A 22,933-nucleotide genomic window follows, 5' to 3' on the forward strand; every position below is an offset into this window, starting at 1 on the left:
CCCAACTAGAGTCAGGCTTCCTTTGGAGGAAAACATCTGTTTTGCAAAATTATTACTACTCAACACATACTATTTGTTTCTCTCAATATTTTCCTTTTCTTTGATAAAGATATATTCACTTTTCTCAGTGAAATGTTTTGCTTCTATTTCCTTGAAGTAAAACTCAAACACCCTAACAAGGATGGCTTTTTTTTTTTTCCTATAGCCTCATTTGTTGAGCAAGGCACACACATCGAAAGACAGGTAACACCACAGTCATATTACAGCTGTGAGACTGAGTGCAGTGCTGCTAAAAGCCTGGCTTTAACACTGGGGTTCTCCAATGGCTGGAAACCTGCTTCAACACAGTCCTGCGCTTTCTGTTGATTTAGGCCAAGTTCCAGCATCAGCCAGTGCACTGTGCAGAGCCACAGGATAAAATGTCTGACGTACCTGAGTACTCATCTATCAGAAAACAGGGACACAGAAGATGCTGCTGCTCATGAGGAAAAAACCATATTTCTAATATAATAATATTTCTAATTTCTAATGTCTAATCTGTCTAAAGGAAATGCAGTTATGAGAAAATATACAAAGTGCCAAGCCCCTCGCAGCATGCTAAACATCAAAATAAGGCCCTAGTGAGAAAAGGCTCAGAGAGCAAAGATGCTTGTCCTGAAATGCACACAAAGGGGAGTGGCAGCTATAAAGAGCCCAGTTCCAAGTTCAGAAACCAAAAGGGTGACCCTCAGCCTGCAATTCCATCAGAAACTTTTCTGAGCCATCCCTCTTCCCAACAGAATGTGACTTCTGCAATACAGTACTTCAAATCTTCCCAATAAAATATCTAATGGACACCGCGGGGGCCACAATTCCTGCCGAAACGGTAACTCCTCCTTCAGAAGTGCCGGTGCTGGGACTGCTCCAAGGCCCCAGGAACAGTCAGAGGGGGTCCTCTGAACGGCCCTCCTTGCAGTGCTGTGGCAGGGCAAGGGGATGGCCGGATGGGCGACAGCTCGGGTCACGGCACACAGCTGCTGCCAAACCCAGCAGGAGGGAAGGGGAGGCAGAGGGAAATCACCAGGGCGGAAAAATTAGCTATCAGAAGCCCAAAATGACCTTTGTAGAAGAAGAGCGAAGTCTGTTGTAACACCCATGGGCACAGCAGGCGCACTGCAGACATAGTTATAAGTGGTTACGAACAGTACACAGTACTCACAAGTGTCAGCCATAACCATGAAAATAAATACTCAGTAATATGTTGGAAATAGCTGTAGAAGTGTGCAAGGTGCATGACTGAGTAAGGATAATTTCCCCCTCTCGTTTCTTGCACATAAGGTTCTTTCTACTCCCACCCCCCTTAAAAAATGAATTTTGCTTTCTAACTCCTGAAGGGGAAAAGAAAAAAAAAAGAAAAAAAAAAAGAATTATTCAGTTGGCAGCAGTTTGGTACCAGAGAGAATTTACTGACACTGAGTCAATAAAAACAAAACCTCCACATGCTCTGTTTGGTTCCTCACCCCCCAGACTGTTTCAGGGAGGTGATGTGTGGAGGAAAACTATATAGTTTAATTGGGTATTATTATCTATAAACTACTAGGTAGGCCCTGAGGTGTTCTGAAATAACCTGTAAAAGGAAAAAGCATCTGCAGTAAAGAGCATGAAGAACATCATTCTTTGCTTATTTACTACTTAGAAGTACTTTAAATCTTGTTTTTATTTCGAAGTGATCTCAGCCTGCAAATGTACAACGCACCATTATAACAGCTGCAGATGATATTAAGAGAACTGAATTGCAAGTACACTTTGGAGCACTGCACTGAATCATCGACGGGTGCTGGAGAACTGTTCTTCCATTATTTTAAATGTGTACACATTACCAAATAAAATAAAAATATCATGTATTATTGATATTATATTACAGCACAGCGGGTAGGTTGCATAGAAACCAGAAAAGGATAACCAGAATAACTCTGTAGTTAAAATATTTTAATAAAGTTTGTAGAGGTTAATTTGTTACCTGAAAAAACAACTAAAATGAAATCTAGATATAGGATCTGCCCCAATCTCAGAAGGAATTTCATTATATTAATTGCATTACAGAAGATGCTTAGCTTTTGCATGATTTGTTTTTTTATAGTTTAATCATTGTAGGCTTCTCTAAATTAAATAAAATGTTAAATTGTTTGGACAAAGAAGCATGAATTATCACAAATACATGAGAAAGTATTTTTAATAAAAGCCCGCTCTGTGAATGAAGGGCTGGTGAGGGCTGTAAAATTTCATTTTAAAATGAACTCTTGAACATCAGAGAAACATTCTCATGCTTAAATGCAAGCACACAGATTTTTGTCTAAAAAAAAAAGATTTATTAAAGGGAGTATTATTCTGCGATGGAATGATGGAAATGCCATAATACATCATAAACACAATTTAATAATTTTTTTCCGTTAGAAGACCACTTGCAGGCACAAAGATAAACTTATTATAGCAGAACCATTGGTGCTTTCACAGATAACGCCTGATAGCATTTTCATTTAAAATTCATTTTTTTCCGTGGTTTGTAGCTTGATAAATTTGCCCTGGATCAAAACATGGTTCTCAAAAACTAATGGTAGGGATCTCATTTAACCAAATTACATTTAAGTATGCATTTTAAAAAGCGCGGAAAAACATTTTCCATGACTGGATCGTGACGGCGTGTGACAACCACTCAGGATGCATGGGAAACTGATAGGATGGTCAAAATCCAGTTTGTGCTCTAGAGCAGGTTAAATACTACCTTTTCAGCAGCATCATGACAGTTACCAATCTGGCCCTGAAAATCACCATCTCTGCATGTAGGAGCCATTGCTTTATTTCACCACTAAGAAAAACTACTGGCACTGGGAAAACATGATTGATCATCCATGCTGCAATGTGTGAGCAATTAAAGCACAAAGGGCTCTCTGTCCTCTGAAGGGCCATCCGTCCTCCAGTACTCCTCTTAGTATCCTCCAGTACTCATCCGTCCTCCGTAACTCCTCTTAGCTGCCTGCTCACTCGCTGTGGGATGAGTCACAGGCTTTCACTTCCGAGTCACTTGCCCAGGTTTCCACAGATAACCTACGTTAAAAAACCAAAACCTCCACTCCTCAGCCTACATGCCAAACAACAATTCAGCTCTCTCAACTTTTTCTTCTCTATTCTCTCCTCCTTCCAAAAGATGTTTGTCTAAACTGGAAGTTTTGAGTGAACATCAGAGGTATTGGCAAATCAAGCCTTGTGCTGTTTTCTTTCTGGTTTATTCAAAGACAAGTAGGGGCAGAAATATTACTAAATAACACATGCTAAGTGCATGATGGCTGTATGCTGCAGAACTAGGTTTCCCAGCTTCAACTTTGCACAGATCTTTCCTGCTGCCCTGTAAGCGTGGGAAATCTCTCAATACACAGTGGAGGCAAAATGAGGATTTCTTTGCTTCAGAAGCAATATTCCAATATGGGGCTTAACAGATTTATAAAATCCAGAAACTATGATTTCAAGAAAGGGCTATTCAGAATCCACGAATCTGCCACTTAAAATTCTCAAATGAATAGCACAGACTGTGCTTTTCAAAGGCATCCAAAAGTTAATCCACTGACGTCCCACTGCAAGCTAAAGCATTTGACATTTGATTTCTAGAGACTCTTTAGCAAATCCCTCAGCTATGGTATATAAGCACCTTTTCCTGGCCCAAAGAAATTGCCTCCTGTAGAGACTGTTTTGTGGCCTAAGAGGAGCTGGCTGGGCAGCACCAGCACTGTGGGCAGCACGAATGCCCCAGCAGGAAGAAGCAAGGCCACCCCATGGGGGAGAGCAGCACTTCTTGCCGTGTCCGTGCCCAGGGCGCACACTGGAAGGGTGAACTTGTGGCCTGCCTTTTCTACCACCCTGCCGGAATGAGGTATAATCTCTGCTTTTATACTTTTCATTCCTGGGAATCTTTCCAGGCTAATCTGTTCTGCATGGACTGTTTGGGTCGCCTCTGCCCCTGCTAAGTCAGTGATGAGGCACTTCTTGCTTTCAGTCCCTGCTGGCTGTGTCCAATGAGCTCATCAAGAGCTTGAGACAAATCCAAAATCTCAAGTTGAGCTCCTCAGCGTGTCTGGAAGCCCTTTGCTGTGTCTGTCCCACAGTAATGTATTTCCACAGCTCAGCATCCTATGCAATCATATTCCTCTGCATAAAGCCAAAAAAATAAGACTTTCAAGCTCACGCTTGTAGGGTCATTCCAGCATCAGCTCCTAAGTGCCAGCACATTAAGCCCAAATCCAAGCGTTCAGCCTAATATTAGACTGCTTCATCCAGACATAGGCACTTTCATGTAGATGTGGGCAGTTGATACCTTTGAAAAAATACTAACATTTGAAAGCTAAAATGCATTTGAAAACTTTGGCCCAAGGACACAGAAAGGTAAAATTGCTACAACCAGTTTGGAAAAGCCCAAGTCAGCTGTAGCTCTACCAAGCTAGCTCTACTAAGATAGCTCTACTAGCATCTCTTCAGGCCTAAATACAAGATTACAGTAATCAAAAAGAGATCCATCAGTATAAAAATAGCTATCAAATAAAATTACACACTTTTAGAAGGAACATAACTTCTAATAAGCATTTAGAGAACTTCTTTGAGTTTACAAAATAATAAAGAACAACTCCATACAAAATACAAATTAGAATGTGATTTTTCTATGAAGAATGACTTTCAAAGCACAGGCTACTAATTCTTATATTCCGTGCTTTCCAGACTGAATGTCCTGCTTAAAACACACTTTCCATATTCCCAACTCTGTACTCCCCGTCTCTCCCCTTGTGCTTTCACAGTTTACAATAATGTGTTTTATGTATTTATTGCACTATCCTTCAGTTAATTCTATTTTCTATAGTAAGGCAGATAGCAAGGTGTGAGAAATCTCAGCCACCAATCTCTGCCACAGACTTCAACCGAACCCTGAAAGGCACTGCTAAGTAGGCTACAGCATATACAAATACGAAAGATGGTAAACTACCAGCTGCCTTTGAAAATGAATTTATGTCTCTCCTTGCCCACAGATGGAGCTTTCCTTGTAATATTTCTGCTCACAGTTCTCCTTCATGGTTCATGAAAGCGTTTCCAAGCAGGGTAAACATGAGGCAAATTTCATGCTCAAAAAACAGTCTGGACACAGTTTATGCATCTATCATTCTTGTAAAAGTTGTCTAAGGACCTTGATAACAATAGCCTCTAAGCTAGCAAGCCCAGACCACCGTCCAGCATTGCGTCACTGGGTATTGACTGCCTGGCCCCAGGACAGCCGGCCTCTTTAGCCACTAGTGGTTTTGCCCAGTGGCTACCTTGGATTGGCTATTTTAGTGGTGCACAGCAACTCTATACCGAATTGAAGAACAGGGAGTGAAAACTCTATCAGTCTGTTGGTGGCATGGAGTAAATTAAGCCAGGCAGATTATGTTTGGAGGTTAGCCAGAATACAAAATGTACTACAGATCTTCTCATCCAAATGGCTAAGATCTTGGACTACAACTTGGACTAAACTCCCTTTAGAAAAGGAAACAAGACATAGCTACAAACTTATATCTGCACCAAAGGTAACCTTTACCACACCATTTTTGAAGAACAGAGGAAGAGAAATATGGGCTCAGATCTTATTTTTGCTGTTGTCTGAAACCTCCTGCTTCTTTGATACTAGCTGAGACACGAAGACCAGGAGAACAGAGAAATGGAAACAGGAGTAATGCTCACTTGTAGCAGCTGCTTCTTTGCTGCTGAAAAGAGCAAGTTTCCCGAGGAGTGCATTCCCCAGGGCAACGAGCAGTTTTTAATTAGAGTCAGGGAAGACCAGCCAAGGGACCAGGCCCTTTTCTATCAAAACTAATCCATAAGAAACAAATTGACTGTTTTGGCTGAAAAACTAGGCAAACTGCAAGGTGTTCTAATTACTTGGGTGACCACATTGGTCAACATCCAGCAAGCCAAAATCACCTGCTTTTATAAGACGTTTAAGCATCTCATAAGCAAGCATATATTTGAGGTTTTTTTCAATTGTTTTAGGACTGTGTCAGGTGAAAGAAATAAGAACGCAGGAAAACAAAACAACTATTAAATGGTATTTTTGTTTTGAGGAAAATATGGCTTGAAGTGTTTCCTCTATGTTTAGTCTTTGCCAGGAGTACCTAGAAAATCAACATAAAGGAGAAATGCATTATTTTTTAAAGTTTCAAGAAAATTCAATGCGTCTCCAGCAATTTTTACTGTCTCCCACTAATTCTCAAGGGTCTACTTATATGCCAGCTCAAGCCAAGGTCTTCTGTTGGCAGGATCTGGCACTTCTACTCCCCAAGCTTTGGTTCATTAGGCTAACTCTGAGGCCAGGTACTAAAGGATGCACAACACAACTATTACAGATTAAAAAAATTTTAAACTCCCTCAGTTCCTTCAAACTGAACTTTCCCTTCTCTGGAGTCTCCCAAGTGCTTCAGAAATATCCACGGGCTGGGCAGGTGTAGCAGGGAACAGGTGACTATGCTAGGATGAAAAAAAGGTCTCTTACCATGATTTTGCTTTTAGATACCACAATGACCAACTGCTTTAATAGATGACGAGCGTGAATCCTCCTATAGCACCTTCTCATCGCTACAGAGTCCTGTAAGGCAGAGTACCTTATCTGATAAATGGAGCCCTACGTCATTATTCAAAATGCTGAGTTAGCACTCGCACAGCTGTAGAACTACTTTCCTCATGTCCCCTCAGTCTCTGCCTGACAAATCCTTCTCCTAGACCTCTCCAGAAATAAATGAGCAGCGAGAAACATCAGGACCCTGACACCTAGAGTCAAACTAAATTGCCTGTTCGTTTATCTAGAAGCCTCTCAACTGCTGTAATTAGAAACTGTGATGTTATTACCAAGAGTGGCAGTTTCTATTGCTAAGGTTGCAAATTGAGTGATTTGGTTATAATCTCTCTTTGCAGGAGCATGGGTGTGTGACAAGGGCATCAGTGAATGATGGATTCAGTAGCCATCACCTCCAGCTCCTAAGCTGCTCTTTATCTAGCTGATATCCAAAGTCCTGGCTGCAGACCCGCATTCAGCAAAAGTCCACTTGATTGCGCATAGTGATCATGATGAGCTCCATTCAGGGAACAGCAAGTCAGAAAACAAACCCCTGTTACATAAATATAGTCTGTAAATATAGTCAATTTATACTTTCGTACACTGATCACAAACTGCAATTTCCTGCAGGGGATGGCACAGCAAAAGGCTTAGTCTCAGAAAAAAGGCAGAAATCAATTTGGAATTTCTTTGTGTATACAAGGTTTCTTTGACAAAATATTTGGAAAGCTCCCTTTTCAGTGGAGATTTTTTTGTAATTTTTCATCTGATATGCTTAATTACTTCAGTAAGCAACTTTTCCCCTTCAGAATCTTAATATCTAAATAGCTCTTAAAATCTTTAGCTAAATTTCTTTCTCTCCTTTTTTTTTTGTTTCCATGCCTTCCCCATTTCACAGTAATCTCAATTTTAAGTCATAAGCAGCACAGTTCAGCAGCATAAAAGAAAGATGCTCATACACCCTAGCCTGTTCTTCCATGTTCACAGGCTGGCTGGAGCATCTCAGCGCTACGTCCACTGTTCCAGGTCTGCAGGTACTATGCTCAGCAGTGGGATCCCAAATGTGTCCCAGACAGATAAAAGTGTCTCTAGAAGATTATGGATGACATTTAAAGGTCCCATTCATGATGAATGCTCCATTTGATGAGGTGTCTTGCAGACCCAGATACAGACAATTCATAGTGCAAAGAATCTACAGTCTAGTAGATACAAATCACATCACACTTGTAGCCAGATATGTAACAAGAAGGCAAATACAGTCATAAACAGCGCTACTTCTGTTGCATATTGGTCTTTGTTAGAATAGAACCAAAGTCAAAGGGACTAACAGTAGTGGGGGAGTCACCAGAGGAACGGAGTAAGACAAGGAGAGTCAATTTTGTGTTGCTTGCTGGTAAAAACACGGTCAGTCGTATCTGAAGGATGGATATGAAAACAGATGATGCAATGTTTGTACTGACATTATCAGCATGTTGCATGCTTGCATGAAGAGGCAGACAACAGAAACTGAAAAAGTGTCAGGGAGCCTGTGTGTTTCTGGCATTACTTATTCCACTTTGACCCTGCTGATACAGAAACAGAAGTGTACAGGCAAAACAGCAAAATGCATCTGTTATTGTGACAATAGCACTGAACACGAGTACAGGGCTCCAAAAGGACCACACCTGCCTGTGACAGAGCTTCCTCAGTCTCATGAGTGACTGTGCCAGGAGAGCAACGAGGACACTGCTGCCTGGACCAGGAGGTCTCTCCCTGTTTTTGGGAAGTCTCACATTTCTCCTTGCCTGTACCTCTGCACTGAAACCAGCACTCACGTCCGATAACGCACAAAATGGCAGAATGTCATAGTTCCACCACTGCCACAGGAGCCTAGGTGTTGAAAAGTGCAAGGCAAAGCTATCTATTTGTCTATGATATATTCTAAGCCAATTGCTAAACTGCAAACCAACACCAAACAATGAGGAAGACGACATGCTTAAACACCGCTGAAGTGTAAAACTCAGCAGAGAGGAATGGCACTGAAGGGAAATGGAAAATTTTTAAAGCTAGATTAATGTATGCTGCAAACCTCTTTATGCCATCTGGTAATAACAGCAATAAAAGATCAATATGGAAGAGTGAGTAAGTCCAAAAAGTAATCAAGAATAAGAAACTGGCATATGAAAAAAAGACGGCATCTGTTACAGAGAATGAATGGAAATCACATCTATCTCATACTCAAGAAATAATGATGGACTGAAAGCCTATTCTGATAACACACTGTCCTGGAAAAGGGCTATGTCAGGATGTCTTAAAGCCTCTGGGAGACACAGCTGATAAATTCACATGATAATTCCACTCTCCATCTGGCAGGTGAAAGAGCCTTTCCCTGTTCCAGGGCTAACCGCTGATCTACGCGAGCTTGCAGCCTCCTGTCACAACCAGGTCTGTCAGGACAAACACCACCAACATAACAATACAAATGTGCAAATACTCATCAGCAACTAAGACCATGGCCTGGTTTCCCACAGTTTGCTGTCTTGCTGAAGACGTGTGGTATCCTTTTACCCCAGGAGGGAGCATGGCTGTGTATCTCAGCTCTAGCTGCACAACAGCAGTGACAGGGGAAGCTGCAGCTCGCCTCTGTCCTCCTCGCAGCTAATACAAAAGCTGTGTTTGAAGCCTTGCTAATGGCCTGTGAGTGCAGGCTGGCGTGGGGGCGAGAGCAGAGGTGAGATGCGCAGGAGAGGAGGTACTGGACTCACGTTAGGTGGCCTACATTGGAGGTCTAATTCAAAGCCTGATCAGGGTGGGGTATAAGCTTCAGAAAGGGGACCTCTCATAGCAGAAGGTCACAAGGTGGCTGAAGGGGAGTGATGATGATCGGGATTCTCCTGTTGTCTCCTGTACATCTTTGTTGGTGATTTTCTTTGAGTAGCTCCACACAAGAAGCTTGCTTTGGAAAGGGCCATTTGTCATATCTGGAGTGCTGCTCCCAAATACCACATGTATTTGAAAGAATTAACAAACATATGGTCTGATTTGTAAATGATAAAAAGATACAAAACCACCCTCCCACCCCCCGCTATGTCTCCTATTTAAATCTGGAAGAAGTGCCCTGACTCCTACCAGGAGTTACACAAAACAGAATACAGCAGAGCAGTATCTAGTCCTTTCTTGATCAATTTTCTTTTCTGCTATGTTGCAGAAGGCATGATACACACAGTCCTGCACATCTTTGCTTTCTGATTAGTTTGTGACTCGTCACAAATTCAGGCCATGTTTGTGCCTCTAAACATGACTGTCAGACCACCGTCTGTAGGATCTGCAGCGTTGTGAATTAATCTAGTATGATCTGTTTGCTTTACCAGCTGTATAGGAAATTCTCATCCACTGTCTATAAAATCATTGCACGTTATATCCTTTGAAATTCCACTTGTATTCAGATTTAAGCCATTAGCTTAGATGATCTCACTCACGTTTATTATCAAATTTTCCTCATCCCTCCATTTTTTCTGAAACAATCTCATTTTCTGCTGTTGCTCCACTCCCATTAAAATAATTGGTACCTCATCACATTTTTCTACTTTTGTATTCATATCTGCACCTGAAAAATCCATTTTATGCTGGCAAAGGCCTAAGTCCAACTACACTTGCTGGTTATTACACAGTGTGACACAGCAATATGTAACATCTAATGAGAAAGACAAACACCAGAAGCAGAGTGAAAAAGTGAAGACAGAGCACAGAGCCATATAACAAAAGGAGTAGGTATACTAAAGGCCAGTGAAGATGAAGAGGAAAGTTTTAGTACTGTTCTCTTTTATGTTGACATATATGTTTCTCAGCAATCTTTCTCCCAACTGAAACCACAACCATAGTGAAGTCAGTGGTACGTTTGGAAATCAAATCACACACTTGAGATCAAGCAGGTCATAAAGAGCCTTGTAGGTGATCAAAACCTTGTGGTATCTCCCACCGCAGTGCTCGAGACTTGTAGAAGCTGGCTCTTCCATTGAGCCTGTAGTGGTGACCCTTCCCCTCAACTATGAAAAAACTTTAGTTTCAGGTTTATAGCAGTATACAGGTAGAACTGAGTTTACAATCCCAATTTTCAAAAGAAATGACATCCATGAGAGAGATTTTCTTCACCTCCACGTGCAGATCATCAGATTCCTGAAGAAAAATTCCATTTTATTCATTAAAAAATGCAGAATACAGCCTTTTACCTTAAATATGCAGGGCAGGCAGGTCATCAGGCAGCAAATAAAAAGCAGCAGCATAGTGTCCAATGCCATGGGAGTACCGACTTCTCTTAATCTGACAAAGAACTGAAGATCAAACATCTCATGATTATCTGTTTTTCTAAGCAAAATGGTAATTGACTGAAACGTATACATTATAAGCAGGCAACATTCCCGTAGGAGACCCAGGATGACAGAATCCTGTCATACGATCAGTTGACATCAAGTCCCTACTTATTTGGTTTCTTTCCTAAAAAGACTCAGTGTGGGAAAGCTCTCACCCTCCATCATTGACAATATATAGTTTGTTTAGTCTTTCTATTCCCCCTCTTCTGCACTGGTGTTCACTGCCTTTGAGTGTGATTCCATAGAATAAATATAACACAAAACCAAGGGCATTCTCTGTTTCTTTCTGGAAGACTATATGCTCCAAGACTACATCCTTATAATGTTTTCTCTAATTGCTCAGAAAAAACCTGGTATTAATCTCAAAAAAGATCTATCACCTTGTCTTGACAGCAATGCAAATTATTGCCAAAAGGCAAGGGTCTTGTTTTATTCCTGGTGTTTCCTACTAGGATTAGCTTCAAGTCCCCTGTCTTCAACGAGAGCCAAAGGGGCTTTTCTTTTGTTTTCCTAAATAAGCACTTCATTCTCATCACATCAGACTTATATTTAGAATATTTGAGTAGAATATCTTTAAGTTGTCAGTTGCTACTGTATAAATAGAGGTTGCTAAGGAAGGAACAGTAGCTGCCTCCTTAAGCAACAGTAGCAAAAGAGGATGAAACAGCCGATGATTTCTTAGCAGAAACAGCAGACTAAGAGCAGCAGTTCTCTTCTACCGCAGTATTTAAAAGATGTAGAAATGCCATCCACTAAGTATTGATATTTTAACTAAGAAAAATAAAGCAAATCTACCTCAAATTGGCACATTTGGTAAAGAGCGTAAGAAGTCATTTCCCCTGCTTCTGAAATTCATCCCCTTCTTCTTTTGTAGCTCTTTCGTTTTTCTTTTACAGTTGTAGACATGTTTACTCTCTTTTTTAGGGTTATTTGCCTACTTCCCAGCAATCCTAGGAATTCACAACTCAGGGATCTCACATTCAGAGCCACATTAAAGATTGCCAGCAAGTCTACAAGTTCCCTGTAGCTGCAGGGAGTATGCATTTAGGTATAACATTGTTATTTAGGGAGAGATTTGTCAGAAAAAGGGTTTGGTTTCTTATTTTTAGTTAGTTATTTAGATCTGAACGTTGTCAGATGAGAACACTGGTGCAAAGAATTTGGTTTTGGGGACTAAAACTCTTTATTGGGGCTTCTACTGAAACCCCCATCTTAGAGGATGGATTCAGTAATTTCACAGTTGGACATTACCATTGTGCCCATTCTTAATCACTTTGAGAGCACAACAGCAGCCCTCTGCACCCAGTCCACTAATGAAGCCACTAGCAGCTGCCTAATTTAGAGATGATTATTCTGCTGATGTGATCACTTCAGGAAACTAGCTGCCACATGCTGTTCTGGCTGTAGTCACTAGGGGAAGATATTACAACAGTAGAGCTCCTCTGGGAAAAAAAAGGCTTAGGACTTGTCCACACAGGGGACAATTCAGGACGGTTTATCTGAATTAGCTAGAGATTTGCTGTGGATTAGTTTGAATCATACAAAACCTCTGGGTGTATACGTTTATTCAGAATTAAATTGTCCTAATTCAATTAGATTAACTTACTTCCACATGTTTTACATAGCTAATAATAACAGACCAAGAGCAGAAGACATGTAAGGGTACCTAAAATGGTCTGCTGATGAACACAGCCACACTCCCCTTATGCCTCATGAATATCACATCCCACAGCAGAATGTAGTATCAAGAGCTGACAACTGGAATGGAAGAAACTGAGTTCAAGGACATGACAGGCACAGAACTGGATGTCACCATCATCATCAGAAAATAAGTAGCTGGAGCCTGGACACTAGCCGGTTATATTGCTTCCAGCTAGAGTGACCATCAAATGCCTGGATCGTTATATCCTTTCAGGCAAGTGGCAAGTATGCATCTTTCAAGCTAGCCTTAATGACGGCTATCTTACCACCAACTTGTCTGGGATAGTGTTCATCAGATACTGGAGACAGGTTTCATACATGATATGCTGCGCTTCCTAGGATTCTCTACAGCAAGCTCTAGTATTGAGCAGCACCTAATCCTCTGTGTTGGAAATGGACTGGGGCTTCATGATGAGGCAAATACAGGCAGTTTAGTATCAAAAGCAAACCTATTAGAGTTGTACCTTGGCATGGCAACTCAGGGAGTGCTGAGGAAACAACCAGGCTTATCACACAGTCACACTAGGGCTTCCAGTTCCCACCCTGACAGGAGTATTTCTGAGGTGTTCACAGTTTCCTCTTCCCAGAACATCAGGTCAAGCCTGGAAACCCTAAGGAGCTTTTTCAGCCACCCTCACACAGGAAAGGATGACAAAAAGGCAACACACTGTTTTAGTGGAAAGTCCCTGGTGGCCAATAGCAAGAGTAAAGCTTGCACAACCCTAGGCATGCAGCGGAGGTTCAAGTGGGCAGACTGTGAAGCTTTCCTTTACCTGCCTTTGCAGAAGCCCCTGAAAACCAAAAGGCCTAGTAAGCGGAGAGAAGGACAAAAGCTGAAGCCATGATAGGTCCCCATTCATTTGGCTTTCCACTTATCCAAGTGAGAACCTGGCAGCCGCTGGCTCCAGCTGCAGTCATGCTTGTAGTACGCTTTGGGGTGAGGCCGTGGTATCTTGCCTGATCTGTCCAGTTTTGCAAAGGTACTTGAGGGGAGATGAAAAGTGCTGGTGTACAGCAGGAAAGTCTGGTGCGTTGGGGTTGAGTCAGCTGTCGGAGGCAGAGACTGGCGAAAATGCTCTTGGTGTCCTTGGAGGGAGGTGCTGCAGGGCTGAGAGGTCTGGAGGTCTGCTCGCCCTTCTGCCTGCAAATGCTCCCGAGTGTCCCCAAGGCCAAGGCTATGCAGATGGCCAGGGATGTATTTGATCAAAACAGACTCAGGTTATCTGCTCCTAAAATGCAGTGCACTCTGCTTTCTGCATGGCAAGCCTCAGAAATACCAAAATTAGACTTCAGAAGAGTATAAAAAGCTCCCTGCTAACATAATGTGCAAATGGACTGTCGCACTCACTGTGATCTTGGACAGCAACAAAATTAGAAGGCAACAGTAAACAGCAAGGAAAATTGCAGCTGAAAAATACCAACATTATCCTCTTTTAATTCATATTGTTAAAATGAACATTTTTAAAAGCTGAAGAGATGTGAGCCCAGATGCTATCGCTGTATGTCTTATGCAGTTCACGATTACGAACAAACAGCAGATTACATATAAGGGAATCTAAAATGGTACGGATATGAGCCCAGCTGGTGTCCCCATATGCCTTATGAATTCCATTTTTAGGAACAGCATATAGCATTAGAGATGCTTCTTAAACATCTCATTTATAAATAGAGTGGAGCTGTTTCACTGAAGTACACACAGAAAATGTCCACAATGATCATAAAAACAGCTGCATTCAAAACCACTGAAATGGTTCAACCGTAGTGTTTTTATCAGGAGCCACTCTGCACCAGAATATTCCCTGAGTGAGGGATGATGCTTGTTTGTCATAGGCTCCTCACTGGAATTTTTTTAAAAGCAACCACCAAAAAGCCATTTTAGTCAGAAAATGCCAGCTTACTTTTGTTTTGGCAAACTGTTCCTACTGAAAGCTTTTTCAGGTCCAGAATGGAAGAGCGAAGGCCCAAGCTCCAGGGCAGAGGAGAGGCACAGATGCGGGAGAGGTAAATTCTTGCCACTTCTGAAAATCGATCAAAGTAGGGTCTGGAGCTTGGCCGGTCCACATCCTGGGGAGAGTCCTTCACCAACAGGCTGTGGACTCTTCTGCAATACAGCTCTTCCTCTCCTGCTTTTCAATTTCACCAGAACCACTTCTAAGGGAAGGTAGTTAACTGTGGGGATTCCTGGTTAATTGTGAAAACATATCACCAAATGCAGTTGACTTAAAATCATCATTTAATTATATGTACGCTATCAACCAAAATATATCTAGAGCAGGTATCTAAAAAACAATACACTACATATGAATGAAAAATTATTTTATTTAAAAATACATTATACAGCAGAGTGTCTCTCTTTTTGTTTTCTCACTGCTGGTTCACAGAGATAATATGATAAATTTAACCCAAATATTTGACTGGGAAAGATCCTGAGAGAGAAAGAGACCAGTTACAAGCTGATGATATACAGTACACTGAAAGAGTCATCTCTTTTAACATAAAAGAATCTCTTGGTAATCTTATAAATCAGATATAAAAAATGCAGGTTTGCTACCATGCAAAAATGAGTGAAGATTTCATTTAAATCTGCACACAGAGAAATCATTTGTACCTTGGACCCTAAATAGCTAGACTAAGAGAAAGGTAAGTGTGCCTAACATGGTGTTACAAACTTTGGACCTACTACAATTTTGTAAACATGGTTGATAGTCTAATAAAGGTGGATTTTCAATCACCTAAGTAATGTTGTTGTAGCTAAGGGCTCTATTCTAGGACTTTTCTCCCGACCGCTGTGTTTCTTTATTCTCTAATTCTCAGCTTAGCACAATGACTTCGTGAGATATGCTCTATTGCACTCAAAGATGACTTGGCCTTGCCCTGTTTGCCAAGCACTATTTAGGTAGTTGCATTTTAGTGAAATCAGAGGTTAAAATAAGAAGTTAAAAGCAGGTGTTACCTGGATGACTATATGGGAATGCATTAAAATTCATCATAGAAAATATATACCTGATTCTAAAGCCTTATGTTTCAAGCGTCTTCTAACAATGATTAATGCACAGGAAATACATCGAATTATGGACAATTTAAGGCCTAGAATGTTCAACAGCCTACACTGAACATTACTATTCTCAATGTGTCTATAGTGTACCAGCTATTGCCAGCGGAAAACTTTCTGGCAGGTGTTAAGAGCATCTTCAGCATCTACAACATTCAGATCCATTTGGTGCTCAATTTTTATAGGACAACTTCACTATGAATAGTCAGCAAGGCTGTCTTTTGAAGGGGAGGCTCAATTTGATTATTCACAGCGCTAACACAGATATGATAACATTGCCTGATGTTGAAGAAAAATCATCAACACCACACAGACTAACAGAGGATTTTTTTTGCAAGAATATGGCCCTGAAACATAAACAGAGATAGAAAGATTTGCAGAGAGAAAGTCTGCCTGTCCTGGTCACTTAGGCTGAAGAAAATTAACGAAGCCATTTTGTTTTTTCCATGAGTGATCCAACATGAAAATGGAGAGTAGAAACCCATATGCACTTTTCCTCACTAAGCCAGTGACCCTCTTCTTATCTTAGCACCCATTCTCCCAGCATAATATCAGGGTGTACAACAAATATGAGAAGATGCAGGCTTCATTGAATAATTCGTTTAAATGATTTATGAATAGCACGGCTTCCCATCAGATATGCTGAGCTAAGAATGGAGCCCTTAACCTTTCATAGGATATCATTAGTAATAAAGAATATATCAATGACCAAACTTCCTATATTATTTTCATTTCTTTTAACCTAGATACATATATATCATCCAAGACATTCAAGAACTACAAAACAACAATTCAACTACAATTATGTCAGGAAAATATCCAAATAAATAAACTTTTAATTATGATACAATACTTATTACAGTAAAAATTGGCATTTCTTTTTCTCTTCAAAAGCAGAAGCACCAGTCTTACATATAACATACTGTTTGAATGATATCCTACATGGAATACAGCGTAATACAATGTGCAAACAGCATTTTCATACAGAACGTAATATTCGTCTAGTTTTTATACACTGAAATTGCCTCAAATGGAAACAAGTTCATGCTGAATTAAAAATGTAGATTTTAAAAATCAAAGTCAAATCAAAATATGAAGTACTGTTGGAATAGGTACATGAACCATTAAAAACAATGAGAAGCCAAAATAGAGGGTGTTGTCAGATAAATATAATTAGTGCTCAGTTTGTCCCATTCCATCAAAAAGTAAACAGTTAATATTTTTGCTAGAAAGTAAAGTGACGTTCTAATATTTAAGAATTCTTCAAAATGTTGGTGTCATTTTAATGATGTAAAAATCAAGTCAGAGATAGGACTTCTAAAAATTTCTTATTTTTGATACACTGCAATTATCGAGTGTGGGCTGTGAAAAGAGATGAAGTCCAATGGAGTGAATATACATCAGCGTCAACATCATGTGACTTCTGCAAAGGCCGTGATGTGGTTCTACGAGTTAAAGGAAAAACAAACAGATAAAAACCCAGAAACCACACAGACAGACATCAGTCGCCATTGTGAAAATTTCTGCCTCTTGTTCTTTAGGGACAGCCTTATGTTTGGAGACTATTGCAGGATGAGGCAAACAAAACTGGTTCTCACTGCAGTGCTCTCACTCACTCCCATAGCAATTCTTTGTTAACCACTGAAAGACTGGATATGTAAGTGTGCTGAACAAAGCAATTAGGTGTGATGGTTCTACAATATTTTAGTTTTAGATAGGTTTTTTAAAATTAAGTAACAATGTAAATAATTGAATTAGCTGTACTTTTATTGCTACTTTATGCATAATTTAAAGCAAAATTCCTAGAAGTTAAAATGACAGTTTCTGACAGATTATAATATTCTATTTCAGCGTTAATACAATTTTAATGTTGCATTTTTTTAAAGATTAATTGCTCCCCATGAGCTCAATGGCACAGAATCAAGTAGCGAAATGCTACAACAAAATTGCATTCAGCAGTTGAGAACTCATATTCAAATTTTCTTTTTCAGATTCACTACAGTGTCCTCTTCATTTGCAATGCTATTTTTCTCTTTCCTTCAATGGGATGATTCTTACGAACACAAAGATGTGTATCAGAATGTAAATATACCATGTGTGACTCTACACAGTAAAACTGCAGCATCCCAAAGAGCTTTGCTAATTTTTCATGCTCTAACCTAAGCAAGTGCTTCTGCAAACATTTGGTAGGTGAAGACTCAACTGCACAGTCATGTGCAGGATCCAAAGGAACTGTACGTTCCCTTTAGGAACACAGTACCCTTGACTGCCACCATTTTTTATAAAACATGCAAGGTGTAAAATTAATAAAGGGAATCTTGATGTTAAGCCACATGTTTGTTCTCCAGCACAAAAATGCACAGAGGCAAATAATACCATACAAAGCACTGCAGATTTCTCTCATCACCTCCCCTTCTGGAGCAGACCAAGGTCAGAAGGGAGGAGGTGTAAGCTGAAGAGGAGGGGGCACATAGGTAACTCATGAAGAGTGTGATAGACCTCCCTTTTTTTTGCTTAAGGGAAGTTCTAAATCCTTCAAAACATCCCTTATCATATACCATAGAAAGTGCTGGAGAGAAACAGTGGCCACCACACAAGTTTATATTTCTCAGTTCTTTAAACTGTCTGGATATTTGTCTACCAGCCTGTGCTGGGGGGAGGCAGGCAGGCATCTTTGATTTTCACATTACAGAAAGGAATTTAGAATTACCCTGATGGGAGCACAGGAGAGCTGCCTCTTATTCCCTCCTCTCCAAACAAGGCTGGCAGCTTTGCTCCCTCTCTCACTGCGCCATAACTGTGCTGTGTCCAGGAGGAGGAGCTCTCTTCCCCCTCCCCTATAATACGCATTTTAGCTCTAGCAATGTTCTTGCTGTATTTTACAACAGCTTTCATAAGAGAACACCACAATAGTAAAGCATCTATGTACATTCTTCTCCAAAACAGAATATATTTTAAATAAATAACAATGATTAAACCATAGCCAGCAGATCTTTTAAAAAGGATTAGAAAATAAAGAATCAGTGTGCAACTTTCTGTGAAAATATTTTCAGTAAACAATATTAGCAACTGTTGTTTCCAGATTTTGATTCTGCAGAAGAAAAGCAAAATTAGATTTCCTAACTAGAAAACAAAACATGACCATTTCAAAGCATTTTAGTTGGCTGGCCATCTTCTGCTTTCATAACAGGAAAGACGATACATTGGGCAACCTCAATGACTCTGGAGTTGCTGTGAGGCTATTATGACATTTTCTTCACAGTACTCACTTTATTTTTCCTTATTTAGACCTGAAAATTATCCTGTCAACTTAAACTAGCATCGGTCTAAAATTACTCACTTTGTTGATAAGTAAGATGGTTTAAAAATGAGGAATTAGAGGAAAAAAATTCCTGGTTGTTTATTCTAATAAATTCTTTCAAGTCCTGCTACATGCTGTCCCTTTCTCTAAGCGACACACATTTGTCTGTGATGCAGAGAACCAAATGCTCTTTCATGTGCCATTAATTCAGGACTGGATAACTATTACTTAGGAAAGGAGAACGTGGTTCAGACTCCTGCCAGCTATATTTCCAAAATGAGCAGGTCGCCATCCTTGGAAGGACATGCAGAGCATGGGATTATAATAAGACAGAAAAAAATCCCCCTTCCTCAATAAGTGCTCAGAGAGAACTGCTAAGCTACCGATCGTGGAGCTATTGATTTGGACCCCAGCGAAGACTTGTCAATTCATTTCCAATGGACTCAGCAGGGTGATGCGTAACTAGGTCAAAATTAATCACTTGCTGGTGGCAAGAATCACTGATACAGATTCATGCAACTGTCTGGGTATTCATGCTTTTTTGTATGCTATCGTCTCAGGCAAGACTACAAATAAGCCTTGCTGAGACTCTTTACAGAAAAAAAATAAACAAACAGCATCCCTCTTGAATAACTGCATTTCAACTCTCTTACTATGCTTTTTTACTTCTGCTTAGATTTACTGTGACAAAGTTCAGCGTGAGATACTAATCACCGTCAGCAAACAGATTCACACAGATGCAGGAGACAAGCAAAAAATCATGCAGAAGACCTCAGCTTCTCCAACTCCACAGGAAATGATTTTCCCTCCAGTACCCAAAAGAATTAGAATATGCTGAGAGTCTGCTCAACGGCAGCAGTTTCACAGACAGGCACACCAGCTTCTGTATTATTCATTCTAAATTGACGGTATCAGCTTGGTGTCAGCACCACGTGAACAAAGCATGCTTCATAACTGTGCTCTCACACCACTAACAGAAAAATGAAAGCTAAAGGCTAAGCCTTGAGTGCAGGTTTCTGGGGGGAAATGATCCATACCTGTATATCTTCCGTTAAGATTTTCATTAAGTTCTGTTTATAAGAGATTCTACAATGTTAAAGCATTGAAAAAAAATCCATGACTACTTTTTTGTGGTTTGCAGTTTTCAGTATATATATTAAATATTTTTTACTTGAAATTCTTTTGTTATGCTCTCATGAATACAGTTAGAAATACACAAGAATAGTCATAATCCTAAAAAAGATTTTTCCATTTTTGAAAACAGGAATTTGAAAAATTGTTCGTAGTCCTTAACACAGCAGAGTTTGTTAAAAGAAATAGAAAAATACTACTGTAGTAGTTCAGTCAAATGATAATTTATCATACAATAATAATAATGTTATCATACAATTCTCTGGGTCAGCAAAGTATCTTTTATGCTTTTACTGGACGAATCACATTTTTAGAGAAAAGAATGAGTTCAAGTGAAATTCCCCACTTAAAATGTTGCAGACCTGCACAGAACGCTGCTGCCACACTGCATCTGCCTTGGTGTCACTTACACACACACACACACTCATGTGCGCTCTTGCGCACATACGTTTATTGCCTTATATGAAGAGGGTCAAAACGGTCCATTCCTGACATCCAGGAGAAGAACCTAATGAGGCGTGCTTTGAGGGAGTTTCGTTGCAAAGGATCTTCTTGATTGTTACTAATACCTTGATTCTGTAACACCTACAACACGTATATTTAAGGAGGTTACACTGAATATATTGTTCCATTTCCTGTGTTTAAGTATTATTTTATTTGAACATTAGACGTGGTGATCACAGTTTGCATTCAAACAGAAATAATTCTTGTACAGTCCCCCAGAAGTAGGCTTAAGCAGAAGAGTAGGACATGAATGCAAATTCAAATGCTTGACATTGAAACAAAATTGCTCGTTGCTTTTATGAGCTGCCTCTCCTGGGTATGTTTCTGTGTGTGAAACAATGCTTTATTATATCTCCTTTAACATACTGTATTATCAAGAGAGAACCATTATGACAACAGAAATCTGAAAACCTGCCTATAAGCTAATGTCAGCACATGGACTCTAGTCAAGCCATCCTGGAGATACACATACATGTACTAAAACACTGCACAGATATTTATGCACACTTTCGGACACCAAGCACAACAGTATTTGGATACTTCTCAACTAAAATATTTTGAAGCAACAGAAATAGACACAAACCCTCTCCCCCATTTGCCTGTAGTGTGATGAGCTAAAACATCTTTGTGTTTTAGCCTGTGAGCTCAGCGATAGGCCAATGGTCTCCCCGGAGAGCCCCAGGGACCAGACTGGACTCCCTAGGCCATGCTGCATGTACACAAGTGCACATACCAATGAAAGACTTGTTAGTACCAAAATGCTTAAGACCAAGGAAGATGCATTAACACTGAGAATTAAAATTAAAAATACCCTTTTCTGACACTGTGAAGACGCTGTTCTATGTCTTGTGAATAATCAAGATGGAGTAAATAGAAAAACCATTACACCTTAAAATCAGAAGGGGAAAGCTTCCCCAGTCTTAAAATACTAACAGAATCCATCGCAATATCTATACTTACTGCTGTTAAAATGCTTTATCACCACCCTTACCTTCGGCACATAGACAACAGAACAAGAATTATAGTGTCAAACTCAAGATTTTTGAGACAATTAATCCTGACAGTCACTAGCAACTGGTATGACAGGCAACAAGAATGTCACATATTGTGAGAGGAATTCCAAATACTTATCACCATTAAAACTTAGAAATGGCTCTGTCAGAGGGAGAGCGAGAGATCCTAAACTATCTGTTTCTAGTTCACAGTCATGCTGGAGAGTCAGTCCTATGGGTGGAGTATAAGAAACTTCATTGTAACAAGGAACAGTGACTGTGTTTGGGAACATGGTTGGGCATTGCTGACAGAAGTAGCACTATGAAGGAATGTCAAGCAGAGACTTTGGGGATAAATGCAGCTTAACGGTCAAACGGAGCACTGCAAAGAACCCACTGTACAAACAGGTAATATTGAACAGCTACAGAAAGCACTGAAGATCAGACACAGTAATCATCTCATGCCACAGGAGATGAACCACAGTGCCTCTCCTAACCCAACCCTTCCTTCTAAAACCTCTTGCCTCAGTATTCTATCTACTGTCTCAATTAGTCCTAAAACGCTCCATGTTCCCTTTGTATTTGATTTTTTCAAAGCTAGAATACTTAAAAAAAACAAACAAAAAAAAAAAAACAAACAAGAAAAGGCTAGGAGAGTCAGCAGCTCCTACAAGAGGTTTAAGGACCCTCTGTAAGCCCTGGCCAATTTCAGGTGACTTTAGCATGAAATAAAGTCAGTCTCCCCTGAAAGAGAAAGAAATAGTTTGTGACTGCACTGGATGAAGCTGAGCTTTAAACTCTTCCTGGTACCACTCAGAATATCCCTATTTCCCAGTAACTCTTGCAAAAGAACAGGAGTCTCTAACCTTGACTGTGGTAGGAAGAGAGCCTCCTCTCTGTAGGAGAGTGCCAGCTAACTGATACACGAATTGTCTCATAAGAGACGAAGGAGGTCAGAGACAGGAGAGAAAAAGGAGCAGATGGGTGAGTGATGAGGTTTCTTGGCTTTCATTCTTTTCATTAATTCTGAGGATGAATGTAGTTAAGGTGAAAGCAATAAGTCTGCATTGCTGAGCCAGCCCTGGCAAGGATTCTTCAAGGAGACACTCTGCAACTATGGCTTATTTGAGTACATGAGAAGTGGGTACCCGTGCAGAACAGCTTAATCATCTGCGTGCACCACAATTAAACAGAAGTGTCATGCAAACAGTGATCTACCCTTATCATTAACCAGCAGCAGCTCAATCCAGAATATTACAAGTACACATATTCCTATTTAAGTACACTTCAAATGTATCT

General features: G+C 40.2%; 1 protein-coding gene across 6 annotated transcripts in view; it reads right to left on the bottom strand.

Moving 5' to 3' along the window:
* Positions 1–14,776: 14,776 nt before the first annotated feature.
* Positions 14,777–22,933, bottom strand: part of PLPPR5 (phospholipid phosphatase related 5) — a 233,038-nt gene continuing 224,881 nt past the window's right edge. For 5 of the 6 annotated variants that reach the window (XM_082311957.1, XM_082311954.1, XM_082311958.1 and 2 more), the window contains one exon: positions 16,191–17,151. In XM_082311957.1, the coding sequence (XP_082168083.1) occupies positions 17,119–17,151 (33 nt within the window). In that variant the 3' untranslated portion in view covers positions 16,191–17,118. Of the gene's footprint in view, positions 14,836–16,190; positions 17,152–22,933 lie in introns of those variants that run through there. The other variant, XM_082311956.1, reaches the window with a different exon arrangement.

The sequence above is a fragment of the Platalea leucorodia genome, assembly GCF_965183815.1.
Source record: "Platalea leucorodia genome assembly, chromosome: 5".
Classification (NCBI taxonomy): domain Eukaryota; kingdom Metazoa; phylum Chordata; class Aves; order Pelecaniformes; family Threskiornithidae; genus Platalea; species Platalea leucorodia.